General features: G+C 43.2%; 1 protein-coding gene across 16 annotated transcripts in view; it reads right to left on the bottom strand.

The window, feature by feature from the left end:
- The window catches only part of LOC308193182 (uncharacterized protein), a 221,769-nt gene that overhangs the window by 161,541 nt on the left and 45,140 nt on the right, over nucleotides 1-15,088 (bottom strand). The window contains exon 7 of one of the 16 annotated variants that reach the window (XM_080587546.1): nucleotides 1-15,088. This exon is cut by the window's left edge and continues 16,106 nt beyond it. The exons of 13 other annotated variants lie outside the window; for them this stretch is intronic. In XM_080587546.1, coding sequence (XP_080443672.1) covers nucleotides 15,079-15,088 — 10 coding nt within the window. In that variant the 3' untranslated portion in view covers nucleotides 1-15,078. 2 more of the 16 variants (XM_080587548.1, XM_080587545.1) reach the window with 2 other exon arrangements.

Here is a 15,088-nt window from a genome sequence, read left to right as displayed (position 1 = left end):
TTTCCATGAAAATATACACTGAGATCCCTGCCCCAGTGAAGCCCATTGGCAATCTGCCATATATGCCATCAAGGCAATGATTTTTCTCTTATTTTTATCATAAGCACACCTGAGTAGTGGTCATAAACCATATCATCCTTGATATGATGCCACTTAAGACAAATTTATCCTGCAAGTTTTTATTTGTCAAGAAAAAACATTTTGAGGGTTACTTCTTATAAACTGTTATTTCACCAAGCTATATATTTACACAGACATAATTTGCCAGTCCCTTTGTTCACTCAACAGCATCCAATTATCCCCTGAACTCCTTCACAGAACACTTAATTTCCCACTTTGGCAATTCCTGCTGTATTACAGCTAACCTTTCCGTTCAGGCTTTCCCTCCGATCTGTTAATAGCTCTGGCCTTTAGGAGCTGCAGAGCAGCTGGCAATTCCCACCGAGCCCTTACAGCATGGCTCTAGGGCCTTCCTCCCTCACCGCACACATCACCTTCCTCACCTGTTGTCTGCTACAGCCCTGTCTTTCCTAACGCAAGATATTTTCCCCCATTTTGACCACTATTTTCTCATCCAGGCAAGATATGATTGAGTCATATTTGTTGCTGCTTCATGCACTCCATCAACCTTTATATTTTCTTTCCTCCAAATTATAGGCTATAGCAATACATACCCTGTAACCATGCATTAACATTCAGTCTATTTTTACTTTGCATAAATACAAGCACTGACTTGGAATTACTCCTGCTTCAGCAACAGGGGAGGAGGGAGAAAGAGAACGATTCTGTGATTAATGTTGCCCCAGCTATGCTCCTCCAGAAGATGACTTCGGCCGCCACAGAATCGGGCCAATGCTGACTGCTTTTAAAACATCCCTGATTTTTTTTCCCTGTCCTTAATGCAACTGTAACTAGATGCAGGCTGATTTCCAAATATCTTAATTGAGTAAACCCTGAGAAAACAAGAAACACATCAGATTGATCACTATTTCAAGAACAAAAATAGAAAGCAGCCACCTGCACTAGGATAGGGGTCTTCCATCTCTTTGAGGTATCACTGGGTTTTGAAATTGCCCTTAACAAACATCTTTAAGTAGTAATCCACTTTTAAAAATCCTCTTTGAGTGTCCTCAGACTCTTTTTAAAATTTCTCTCTTAGGCCTCCCTAGTACACGGTACTTGTTTCAAACCAGCTGCCACGGAAGTAACGTAAAGCAACAGCCTATATGCTAAATGCGAGGGTACCCTCTAGTGGTGACAGTGCTGGATCTTCTCCACGGGACACAGTCCGCTGGAAGAGGGACCCAACAGGGCTCTTCTATGTTAAATGCAATCTAAAATGCCAGCATTTGCTCTTTATGCAGCGTTTTCATTTTCTTCTTGCACCCTTTTCATTGACCTTCTTCCCTGCTTGCTTCTTCTTCACCTCCTGATTTCTTTTTCATCCCCCAGCATCCACCCAGAAATCCAAACCCTAATTCTCCTTAAGCTTGACAGCACGTTTCACAAATCAGTGGTCATTTGGAAACATCAAGGTCTTTGGAGAGTGCCTTTAGGCCCAGCTGGAATCCTTTGGTATTCAACTCTGATGTCAGTTTTGCCAAAACATCTGCATTTTGTTCTATTTTCACCGGTGCAGATTAACTAATTAATTAGCAGGAGGAACACACACAAATCTGGCACAAGTGATCACTCCTCTGGCTGTGACAGCATACAAAACCTCAACATCCGCACTGCTCTCACTGACCTCAGCTCTGAAGAAAACCCACACGCAAACACGAGAGCTCATCAGCAACGAAGGATGCTCACTCATCGAGCACAGTGGCTTCTGTGCAGACAACAACAAAGCAAGCTGCTAGCTGTGAAGCTTTCAGCCCTGTGCTCGGGGCAGGTTGTAGGGCAGCAGTGTGGTGCTGGGGGCTCCTAATGCACAGAAAACACCACACTCAACTCTGTATTAGCCACAAAAAATGCCTAAGCTTCCCTAAAAATAACTTCCTGTGGCAGGTGGCAGTAGTCTGTCCCACTCATTCATCTTAGTTGGTAATTCAGTTATTATTATTAATATAATTAATTAAGCCCTGGTAGGATGGGTTTGTTTCTGTTCTCAGATGATTTGTGAAAATCTTGCAGCCTTCTTCAGGAAGATTCACACGTCCGTGCTTGTGTGCATGTATAGGAATATACAAGGACTGTCAGGCGCTATTTTTGCTCTCTGCCATCCCGCAATTTGTTGGCATTTAATCAAAGAATCAGATTTTATTCTACACGGTGCTACAGAATAGCAAGAGGTAGTGCACAGTCATCACAGACAAGACCGAACAGAGCCAAGGGAGGGAGAAATCCACTTCTGTTCTTTACCTAGTTCCACCTTTTCCTGCCAGTGAAAGAGCTCAACGATAATTTGACAGGGCTTCCTTGGGGCAATAAAGGCCAGACAAACCACACGCAAATCAAGATGGAAATCTCCTAGCTGGCATTGGTGTGCTCCCAGGAAAGGGCACTGCAGCGCAAAAGGAGAACACGGCAGTACATGGGAGAGCAAGAAGGACGCTTCTGTGACAAGCCTTCGCAGGCAGCACAACTTCAGGCTGCCCCTACACCTTGGATATGCCAAACCACATCACCTGGCAATCTTTGTTTTGTGAAGTTGCTCAGAAAATGTCCTGGGAACCATGACAGTCTGGGAATTTGCAGTCCTGCCAGCTGTCTCTTAGTGGTTTCATGCTTTTGCTGCCAATACAGGCTGTCAACAGAAAATATATTTGTTATTATCTAATGCTGGTTTTCAAGCCACTGAATGACTTGAGGTCAACTGAATGAATTATGAGGCCTGGTGTGAAGCTTCACTTTTCTTACTCAAAACTAACCAATAGAATATCTCAAGATATTCTGGTTACAGCAGCCACAGAAATGGACACTAGCTGTTGTCCCATAAAAAGCTGTGTAACGTAGGAGGCAGACTGTGATGGAGTCAGTTTAAATAACGTATTTGGTGTCAGTCGCCAGCAAGTTGCAAAGCCCCATAAGAACTGTGATTCCTTTTACTTCTGATAGCTTAGGAAAAACAAAGTTCAGAAGCTACTTGTGATTGGGGATACTGGAATAATTTGCCAGTGGCAAATCAGATATTGATGATATCAGTGCTTTAGTCTGATTTAAGCCTTCCAACTTCTGCTAGGGAAGGATCTGCTGATATTGTAAACACAATGACACTGATCTGTGTCTCAGCTGTGGACCAGCGGGAGCTCCCCGTTCCCGCAGCCCATCCGGCTCACCAGCTGCTCCGGGGGAACGGCTGCCGCCCCAGCGAGCACTGCCAGCATGCCCAAGGCTGGCGCGAGTGGGGACCTGCCCGACAGTGCTGTTCGATCCACGCCGGCTTCCTCATCTGTGCCAACGTTCAGTTACGACTTAGGCCTTGCTGGCACAACAACGTCCCCTTTGCTGACACCTCTGACGAACTCAGTCAATGAACTCAGACTTCACTTCTGATTATTTCCAGGTCCTCCGGCTTCTCTGGGACTATTTTCAATTTATGTAATTGTTAGTATTACGTGTTAGTCCTGGCAGTATAATATTCTTTCTTTTCTCAGTGCTTCATAGGTGTCTTTAAAATGCAGGGCAGAGGAGAAACACAGTCTGGATATCTATGTTCTTTTGTTTCAGGGCTCTTCTGGAAAACCTCCTTATTGCTGGTCTTTCATGACCATGTGCAGTGAGTAAAATGCAGCATCATTTTTAATATAACATCAATAAATATTTTAGCAGTAATTCCTTATTGCAAGCCTTAAAAAAATGAAGCTACGTCTATCACATCAGTTTTTAAGTAAAGTCCATAAGTAAATGCCTTTGATAACAAGGGTTTATGGTGCAAGCCAAGAAGATATTATTTATAAACAGAGATATGGAAATTATTTATTACTGTCACTGGAAAATGTTACACAACCCTTTTTGCATTCTTCGTACCATCTAAGAACAAGCACAATTTTCCTTTGCCTCCTACAAGGCAATCTCACGCGGTAGACGCGCTGAGTTATGAGCCCAAACAGACATCAATCACAGTGGAATTCCACCACTCTTGAGCTTAAAGGCGGGTAAGATGGTAAAAAGAGAGAAAAAAGAAACAGAGCATAAATGACAAATGTTATATAGGTAACATTAAAATTGCTAATACATATCTTGTTATAGCTCAACATCAGCAAGACTGGCAGAACCATCCTCTTTAAAAAAAATTGTTTATGCTTAATAATTCTCATTCATTAATGCTAAGGAGCTTGAAACCGTTCCCAGTACCCAGCACAGTGCTGTTGGCAAAGCAGCTTTCAATCCTGTGAAAATGTTCTATTTCTGTAAGGCAGCTTAATCAGTATTAATGCACTTCTTGTTCACTGAAAGGCAGTAATCACCAGAAAGACACTTGGTATTTATATGGAGCGATGTATGTAATTCCATCAGAAACACACTGCACTTCAGTATTCAGGATAACATAGCTAACGGCTTCCAAAAATTGCCCATTTCATACAAGTATCTGTCTTCTAGAGCCTTCTAACTAATCTGTACATGTCTGGGTTGAGTTTAAGGCAAAGCGTAAGGAGATCCTATTTTTATTATTAAATGAGTAAAAGCCCCACTTTTTCAGCAGAACGCTACCCACCAATACAGTTATTTCTCTCATTAAATGAAACGTTCAACTTAAGGAAACTCTCAGGTAAGACCTCATTTCTGTCAATTAAGGACAGGCACCCAGGTTCAAAGCCAGAAAAACCAACACCTCAGCACTCAGACTAACTTGAAACAGAATTTCAGCTCCTGTTAAGTCCCTGTGAAGCTAACGCTGTAAACCACACCTGAGAACAGAAGCAGTACGAGCTCATGTCTCTGCGGCAGAGCTGACAGAGTGCTGGTCCGGCCAGCCCTGCGCTACCACAGAACGTGGGCTTTGCATCACGCTCGTGGCATTTACACCTTGGCTCTCACCTATGCACCAGAACCCCCAGAAAGGAAAAGGACAATTTTGCACCAATCTGGGAAGGTTTTGAGATGATCCACGCAGCACCCAGATTGTCACCAGCGGCCAAGCAGGGCCAGGGACTCTGTGGACTATTCTGCACAGGAAGAAGTGGATGAAATGCTGAAATTTAGCAGGTAGTGCCTTTCTAGGGTCTGGGCAGAGATGTCTTCTCCTTCACACAATCACAGTTGGGTCTCTCAAAGCCTTTTTATTCTTTCCCCTCCAGAAACCAAGTGTTTCTTTCTAAAGCCAGCTACCACTGCCTCCCTGTTCTATGTACAGTTCTGCGACAAGGCTACCATGAAGTGTCAAGACATGAAGGAGTTTGCAAATCCCTTCCCAGTTCAAGAGGTTTCAAAGCTATTTTTTCACCTCCAAGGAAGAAGCCTGAATGGCACCTGCATGAGCAAAGTGGGAAGAGGGGATTCAGAGCAGAGAAGTACGCTTCAGCTTGCAAAAAACAGAAGAAAAAGAAACCATCTGCAAACCGCATGAAGGGCAGAGCCTGTGTGTGTAGAGTTCGCTAACTCCACCATTAGGACGTTCTCCTAGGAAAAGAATCTGTCTTCACTAGCAAGCTAGCACTGGATCAAGTCAACCAGCCCTTGCAGGTGGCATTGGAGCCTGTGCTCCCTGCCAGATGGCCAAGCAAGGCATGGGGCCAGCGAGAGCTCCCGCTGCTTTCAGCAGCCATGCAGTGCCCCAGGGAAACCCAGAGCGCTGTGACGGGGCACGCAGGTGCAGGGGGTACTTGTAGGAGGCAGCACCTGAATGTATCACGAACCAGTGCTTTGCATTGCTCGCACAAACATTGGGGGCAGAGACACATCCAGACTGGTACATCCATGTACCCCCAGACCACCAGAAAGCTAAGGACCTGATTTTGTGAGTTGTTTTTTTATTATTACTATTTTTATAGGCCAGCACAGAATGAAGTGTGAGGAGTTTGATAAATGCAAAGACCGTGGTGCCATGGTTACCAGTGACACTACACTCCTGGCTGAGCAAACCAGCAAGAATGATTTCTGTATAAACAGAATTACTCAATTATGTTAGCTGGGTGTCTATAAAATGTGATGCAATTGGATTTCACAGATGCAGGATGCGGTCTGTGTTTGCTCTGGCTGCATGCAGACTCTTCAATAAATACTCCTCCACTCCGCTCAGCAGTCACGCTGCTTTCTGTCCAGCCTCACCTCACACACCGGCTTTGCACTGACAGGCAGGCAAGGAACTGACACTGAGCTGGCGGCCATTGTGCCTTTGCTCCTGACTCCTCTCTGTATTGTTTCAGGCAAAATAAAATGTACCAAAATAGATTAATTTTCCCTCTCTAATGGAAAAATACGTATTTACCTTGAATGACATCATAAAGACCAATCAAAGCACTGGGATTCTGCAAAACAGGCTCATTTCTGTCTCAGAAACTAAAGCCATAGCATGATACTGGTTGCAGCTTATCTGGCTGCACTGTGAGCCAGAAGCAGAGCAAACTTCAAGGCTAAGGCAGGTTGCTGCGGATCCAAGTGCTGAGTACCTCCTAGGACTGGCATTTCACAGCCCTGTTCAGCACTCAGACAAGCTCAGTGAAACGTTTTTCCATTGGTTTGTAACGTGAAGCACGTCTCATCATCTTACTATGTCTCTCTTTTCACAACTGCAATGTGGGAATAACATTATAATCATCTTTCTCACAGAGGTCAGAGATCTGCTGGTAAGCAGCATGGTGATAGCCAGTTATTTCTACTTATGAGACACAAAGTTAAGTCTGAGGACAGCGATTTTGAATGCAAGCATGTGAAGGCTAACATTTTTTTCCAGAAGCAGGAGGAAGAGGAATTGGCCACATCCCTGCACCTCCCAGCTCAGCACTCTGTGCAGCTGCAGCTTGCGGAGGCAGGTGGTCAGCTTGGATGTTCAGGATTTCTCACGAATGTCACAAACGCAGGAATGAGAATCCCAGAGCCTGAACCATTCCTTGCCAGGGACAAAGGCTTCTTTCACCGAAAGTGGCAGTAATCACTGGAGCAATGGTCAAGAGACAAAAGGACACTGTCACAAATCCCCACAGGCTCCAAGGGCTCAGCAAGATCCCGCTGCGACCTGAGCACTTGCTCTTGTCTGGGATGCAGGGTGATATGAAGGGAGATTAAACCATTTGTGCTAACTTGAGCATTATGCAGCAGCATGAAGCACTGATTGAAGGCATAAATATAACTGAGATCAGCGTAACTTCCAGCCCCAGAGCAACGCGCTGATGTCTGACTCTGGCTCTCAGCCAAGATTTACAGCAGAGGGGCTGCGCCCTGTCCTGAAAAGGAGGTGGCTATCTACTGTGTGCGTGGGGTACAACCAGACTGCACGCACCTGGGAGCATCTGCAGGTCCACTGCGTGGCATCCACGGGAAACATCCGGTACAGAACTAGACTGGGGATAGCAGAAGGTGCATTGGACAGATCTGCTCGCTTTGTGTCAGAAGCACAACGGCTACATATCACACCCAAACAGCAGAACTGCTGCGAGGACTTACCGATGGTTGCTGTTATCTAGTACTCTAGTGACATGGATTTTATATTCATAAAATAAATCAAAAATGGGCCTTAATCCCTTCTTCATGCCAACATGGCATTGCAAGTTAGAGGAGCTACACCCATCAACAGCTTGTCACCAGCACAGTCAAGCAGAGGACTCCAAGACTCCTGGGTGACTTCATTGTCAAGTTTTTTTGCTGGCATGCTGAAATGGAAAGACAGTTCATATTTTATAGCTTTGTCTTCCCTTGTACACTGACAGAGGTCTAGAAGACTTAACCTTTACTAGAGGGATACTGCGGGGGTAGGAGTGAGGAAATAGCATTTAAATTTGGGAGAAAAAAACCACAAAACTTCGATGATAAATTGCAAGAGCTTTCTTCTTCTGAGTTTCTGCCTTAGGAAAGTAATCCTTGATGGTCTGAGACTAATCCAAATGGAGGCTAATCCAAATATAGCCGATAAGTATCACTCAGTAAGTTTTATAAATAGTGCTTTTTCATATCTCAATTCACATCTCTATGATCCTTATCCCTTAAAAGCCTTTGATCGATACTATGAAAGGAAACCTGTGGAATCCCCATCTTCTCCTGTTCTACTTTCAGCCACTTCACTGTCGGATCGCCACTGCGAACAACGCTTCCTAACCTTCAGAGGCTGGTCATGGATTCTGGAAACAGATAGGTTATGGTATCCCTCCCCCTGCCACTGATACACAGGATTTATGAGTACTTCAGAGATCCCTGACTTGAATTCTTTTGAGCAAATCAAGCAAAACATCTAAGCATGTGCACACACAAGAGCATAGACTAAATGGGGCTCACAGACTTAAACGCATTCCTGGATTTGATCCATGATTGATGAAAATGCTGTTGTAGGACTAGTACACAACAGCGCCCACAGAAAATTGAAAAGAGATATTATTTCATAATATTAGTTTGGTAACTCTAATGTTTTTGTAACTTTGCTCAAAAATTATCAGTATTTACTTATTTAGACTACTAAGAAAAAGTCTCACAAAAACTGTATGCAAAAGCTTATTAAAAGCAGAGTGCATTTCAAGATGGGCCATCTAAGAGTAGGTGGGTGTTACAGAACAGAGGTGCAGCCTGATATTGAAAAGATATTATATCAGGTGCTTTTCATTTAGCCACTTTCTCCAATCTCCTTCATGCTATTATGCTAGCTTCGCGGATGAAAACAAAACTATGATTAAACTATATCAAAACTGGAGAACGTTAATTCTCAGCTAAACAGGTTTGCTAGTTAAGGGACAGCCTACAGCCCTGCTTTTCATGATTCCTCAATCAGTTTTACCATTCAGCTTCATTAGTAGATATAAATACAACTTCTGCTTATTCCTTCCCTTCTCTTCCCTACAGTCGCAGCAAACACCTCTGTGTTCCCCTCATCCTGGGACAGCTGGATGGAGTAAATGTTAACAATTTATTCCATGATTTTTTGAGAAAACCATGTTTGTCACATTTTCTGAAGTTTTCTTTTGCCAATGACAGGTGAGGCAGCGTAAGCAAGAGGGGTAAGCTGGACCAGTACACCAGTAACGGTGTGCTGGTCCACCAGTAAGCTGAGGCATTGGGCAAACTTGTCACTGTACTCAGGTTGTTTTCTTTGACAGAAGTTGTAAGGAAGGTAGCCAGGGAAAGGTGCACATTTTGAGTCCCATGTCCTTCCAATACAACCCATACGCAAGACCTCTATGGGATTAGGCCCTTCAACTGAGATAAGGTCTCAAATGACTACCTAGAAACAATTTTAACCTAAAACATTAAGTCTGGAATATATTCACAGATTATGCTCTCGGGCTCAAAAATCACGGCTATTTTTTCCTCAAGTGTTTGCTCTGCCCTGTATTGCCTTCCTTTCCTGTCCCTGCTTCCCCAGCCCCAGCAAAGGCATGCTGAGTGCTCCCCGTTGGTACCTGCATAACAGCTGCCTCTGTCACAGCCACTGTGCTGCCCCCATCCCGTGGGCTAAGTCTTACAGAGCGCAGGAGGCTGGGTCAGAAGGCTGACCCAGCCACGAGACTGGGTGACCACATGCACGGGCAACACATACACAGGTGAAGGAGACCTTCCTGTGTTCATATTAAACGTTACCAACACCCGAAGTACACAACGACAGCAAGCAGTAAAGGCATTTTCTCTTTCTTAGGGCAGAGCACAGACAGCAAGGTCTGGAGCGTGAGGAGGGCATGTGCCTGCCCTTCAGCTCCAAGCTCAGAGGCCTTGGTAGCCCTGCTGGTGATTTCTGATGCAACCCGTACTGCAGAGAGCAGACAAGCACTTGGCATCTTCCTGACAAGTCAGAAACATGCAAGAAAAGGGATTACTAAGCGTGCCAAAAAAGACGGCTCAATCGAAAAATCCTCCTCTGACGAAGCAGGCAGCCTGTCATCAGGATTAGCACCCTGACCATGATGACTTTGGATGGTCCAAATGAGTCGAAAAACACTTCTTCACCTCATTTTTAGCATGCATCAAAAGAAGCTAATTTTAATACACTAAATACCTATTAACATGGACACATATAAAGAGGTGCCTATGGAAATGTATTTAGGAAAGTACACACAACGTTTTACTTTCTGAATGCTAAAACAGAATATGTGTATGCATATACAAATTCGTCCATATTTACAACCTTCTTGTTTTCCAACTATCCATCCAGGGAGAGCTACATATACTGCTTTATCCTTCATTCCACAGGTGAAGTGGTTTGTGTGCGTTTCTAAGCAACTTGTATTTGAAACAAATCTACCCTGTAATAGCATCCATCTCTCAGAAAAGGGCCATTGTAGCAACCAAGTTCAAGGTGTTGCTCTCTCCTAATGATGAAAGCAGTAATAATGGGGTTTTGATGTGTCAGTACTCCGATAGTCTCGTAGTAGAACATCAGGATGCAGGTAGAGAAAAATCATGACATAAAATTCTTAATAATCCAGCCAAATGTAACTGTTGAATTTTTAGAGAGTACAAGTAAATTTAAACCTACCTTACTGAGGTAGCAATTGTGTCACCTCTTCACATCTGCTTATTTTGGATATTTCTAATGCACTCACATGGTTGGACTTAGGTGCTAGACAGTAATTATATATAGGGCTGTGAGTGAGAAGAACAACATTTTCACAATCACTTCCAATGTACTGATTTCATTTTTACACTTTTTGCTGCTGCTTTTCTTTTTTTCTCCTTTGCACTTTTTATATCCACTGCCTTTTCCTGGTTGCAGATAGATTTTGGGGACTTGACAAAATATGTCAAAGATTTCCACAGTTTGACTTCGGGTGGTTACTCTGGAGATCTAGAATGATTTCTTCTGGGTCATAATTTTTTCCTGGACATCAGAGAGTTGTTCCTGTCTTTACTGAGGTTCATGGAAGCTCCCTGTTCCCCACCACACATCACTCTGAGTAAGTGTCATAGGAAAGCCCTGTTACCTTCATAAAACATCGTGACAAACCCCTACCTCCTCCCCCCTGGAAAATGCGGGAGAGGGAAGGAAGAAGTGCTACAAGTTCAGTATTGATTTTATTTACTCCTACTTTCCATCATCCTGATGCTTTTGAAATTGCTACTTCTTTCACTGGTTGTGTAAGGCAACATCTATAAGCTGTGCAACAAAACAGTGGCAGCATAAATGCTCAAAACCTTTAAACAGTTTAAGTGGGAAAAAAATCAGAGATTCTGTGAGACAGAGAATTAGAAATAAAAGCATTCAACTAGGCGTTGGTCTGAAGGCATTCTGGAGGTACTGAAACATTGCATAGCATATAGTCAATATTACAGAGATGAACAAGAGAGGCTGCATTTAATGATAGCTTTTCTCACTCATTTTACTGCAACTACAAAGCAAAAACTCCCGCTTGACAAAGCCAGGGCTGCACAAGAACACCTGCCTGAACTACAGAAACACTTATTACTCAAGAAGAAAAACTGAATGAAAGAAGGGAATTTTTTAGACTGGTAAAAATCAGAGTTTGAAAACAGCCACTCAGTTATGCAAGTTCTCCTGACTCCAAAGTTTAAGAGAACCTGGATAAGTAGCACTGCCTTTAATCCTCCCCTCTCCTCTCCCCAGCAGTAACATTTCGCACCTCTCACATACCGGTGTGGGAAGGAGATGGTTCATCACTGCTCCACCATTCCACGCGCTGGTGGAAAAAGTTCCAGTAATGGAAAATTAGGCTTTCTCTGGAAAAAGCATCTGCTTGCCATTTAAGAGGTCACCTTTCTTTGGGGAAAGAGGGACTGTTTGTTTCCACGGGATTTGCTGCATTTCTCTGTGGAAGCTGTTCCATCATCCCAATTCCCCACACTTCTGGCACCCTCTCTGTGGACTTTGCTCCAAAACCGCATCACAGCAGCTCACAGGGGAGGAAAACCACAGCGTGCTGTAGGGCTCACCACAATGGCAACTTGAGACATCCCAACTCCATCTCTGTTCTCAATTCCATTTCTATCCAAAATGTCACAGTTCTCCACAAAGAAAACAACACTGAAATAAACAACTGATTTTTTGAAAACAGAAGGCCAAGATTTACTCCTATAATGCTCAGGCACTGCGCAGGAAAAACAATAGCTGTGATGCTGCAGAGACTTCAGCTTGAATTTAGTTCCCACTGTCTTGACGTCTCTCCTGCCTCCAGTGGGTAAGCCTTTGGTTACGCTGATCTTCTTGTCTTCAGCACCAGCACATCAATGGCCTGCCCAAGGTCTCCCTGGCAAGATAGTGGGGGCAAGAGGAAGCAAAGGGACACATCCCCATCAGAGACCTGCTAATGGAAGTGTATTGGAGGGAAGGAACCACTGGAAAGTCATTTCAACTGAAGGGAATCTGTAGGTATAATAATCTCTACAGTAGATGGCACAGAGAAGTGAAATGAGGTTAACAAAAAAAAAAAAAAGGAAGTATGGGTTGCATACAGAATATTTATTTCAAATCAAATCTGATCCTCAAATGGAAACTTAAGTCTGTAAGTCTGGACAACAAGGTTTCGTATGTTTGCTCTCCAAATGGACCTATCAAACCTATTCACAGCTTCACTGGAATAGATAAGATCCCACAAAGCCGTCTTCCTTCTGTGGGCTGAACAGAAATAGTACACACAGGGGAACAAAAGATTTCTCTTTAAATTCCAAAATATTTCCCAGCTGCAATGTGGATTTTGTGGGTCAAAGTGAAGATTTGCAATAGCAGCTTTACATTTAGGTTTGCATCCAGCTGTTGTGTAACACAGCCATGACACAGGTAAATACAGTCCATTTTCACAGCCAGGTCATCTGAAACATGAAGCAGCTGAATGACTTGATCACAAAGCAAATCCATTGCAAGAGAATGAAATAGAAACTGAGTAATAAGGCTACTGTTATTTTTATTATTATAAGGAAGTTATTTAAGAAAATCATTGCAGCTTTCATATTTTTCCTGGTGGAACTCGGGAGGACCACTAAGTGGAAGGCCACCTGCACCACTCAAACAGAATTTTCAAAGCTGACTTGCAATGAGATTTTCTCTAGCTTTAAACTTAACTCTCTGTGAAAGAGAAAACCTAAAGAACATTTTCCTTGTTTAGACTTTAAAAACAAAACAAAACAAAATAATAAATCTATTTTACTTAACATTTTGGGATTCCAAGTGTATTTTCCTCTGAAGCTTTCACTAGGAAAAAAACTAATTCCTTGATGAGCTCTATGCCTCAATATTGTGTTACTCTGCATACGCACAATGAGAGCTATGGAATTAGGTCTGTAAGAAACACTTCATTGCTGGGTACTTAGCAGAGAGGCTCAAAATTCAGATCTACTGCCCAGTGGCATGTTTTGATAATTCAGTATCTATTTTCATCCCAAATCAAGACGAAAAAATGAAATATTCATGAATTCTGTAGAACAACAATACACTTAACAGTTTTTCTACAAAGAGAATTGACTTTTCAAATTCTCTTATAAGCTACTGTTACTGGGTTACGCCTTCTCCTGGAACTTTGTATGGGGACTAGCAGCCTTTATTTTCCCCTTTGAGATATTACACCCCTTAGGGTACCCCCCCTTCACCCTCTACAGTTACCCTGGTCTCCATGTCAGGGTGATGGGCATTTCCCAGTGCAACGTGTGTGCAGGGTGGGGATGTACAAACGACTGAGACGTTTGGGATTAGTTTAACACCACTTTTGCCTACGTCTTCTGGGCACTCTGCAGAGCAAAGCTTAGTGAGATGCTTTCAAGTGCCAGTTAGCAACAAAGCATACTGATTTGTTACTGGCCATTTTGTCACTTCTCCGATACCAGACATAATTCACGGAGACTGTGTTGCCACCAGCAATTTCACAGGAAATGCTGCTGGGGCCACATGACAGTGTCATCCTGTCCCTCTGACATTCTCCACATTATGGTTTGAATATGCATGTATATGTTAATTAAAGCCCTGCTCTGACTCAAACCCAGAGCGACTCCTTCATCCCGCAGCTATGAGGAGCAAGCTATGCATGCAAAGACAAAGGCCGTGTCCTCGCACCCACACCAGCAGCCTTTAAACACTGCACTCAAATTTGCATGTTGGGAATACCAATTTCAGCCAGAGAAAACGAGTTAAAAGGAGTCAAGGCTTTTCAGGAGTTTTTTTTATCCTGAGGGGACATCAGAGAATTAGGTGCACAATGAGCTTCACAACCTACAGGTGCACATCCTTAGCTAAGAAGCAGAATTAATGACTAGGATTAACAGTGCCAGGGGCAGCAATATAAATAAAGCAGGCATTTACATACATGGGGAAGTTCAACCATGCTAGAGTTTCTCATTATCAGAAAACAAGTGGTTACCTGTGATAACTATGCAGTAATAGCATATTGTCTTTACAGATGCTTTATATTAACAGCATATAACAATTCTTACAGCAGGGTCACTTTATAAACTATTTGAAAATGCACTGCAATTAAGAGCATATTAACAGATTCAGCATAAGAGAGTGGTAGGATATGCATAGGACAAACAAAATGGAAATCAGTCACTCCAAATTGATTGTGATCATATCTGGTCTCCATCGAGAGCCAGTAATTACCTGCATTTATCCCAGGGGCATTTGCATCATACACATCTGTTAACGTATAACTAGAGTGGAGTGTATGGCACCTCATGCTTAAATACATGAGTGACTGAAGAGAGGGAAAAAGAATCTTTTTCCTTGCTTGTTTAGGCAAGGTACTATTTACCAGCAAGTTAAAAGACCAGGGCACAGGCACTTCTGATTAGAGAGAGCTTTTTCACCATGAGGGGTCAAATACTGGGCCAGGGGTGCAGGGAAGCCGTAGTGCACCCTTCTCCAGACACTTTGCAGGTTTCTGCTGGACGAGGCCCTGAGCACCTGCCTAGCCAGACTCCTTACCTTTTGGGTTTGTTCTTTGAGGCTGAGCAATCATTGTTTTCTTCCTGGTAGATTGCCTTGAAGTTGCTCTGAATGCTTACCTAATGCAACTACAAATATCTCACAGGCTTCAGGAAAGCTGTATTTTATATAGACTACAAAATA

The sequence above is a fragment of the Anser brachyrhynchus genome (genome assembly GCF_964034855.1).
Source record: "Anser brachyrhynchus genome assembly, chromosome: 3".
Taxonomy (NCBI): domain Eukaryota; kingdom Metazoa; phylum Chordata; class Aves; order Anseriformes; family Anatidae; genus Anser; species Anser brachyrhynchus.
This window is presented reverse-complemented; position numbering and strand designations above follow the sequence as displayed.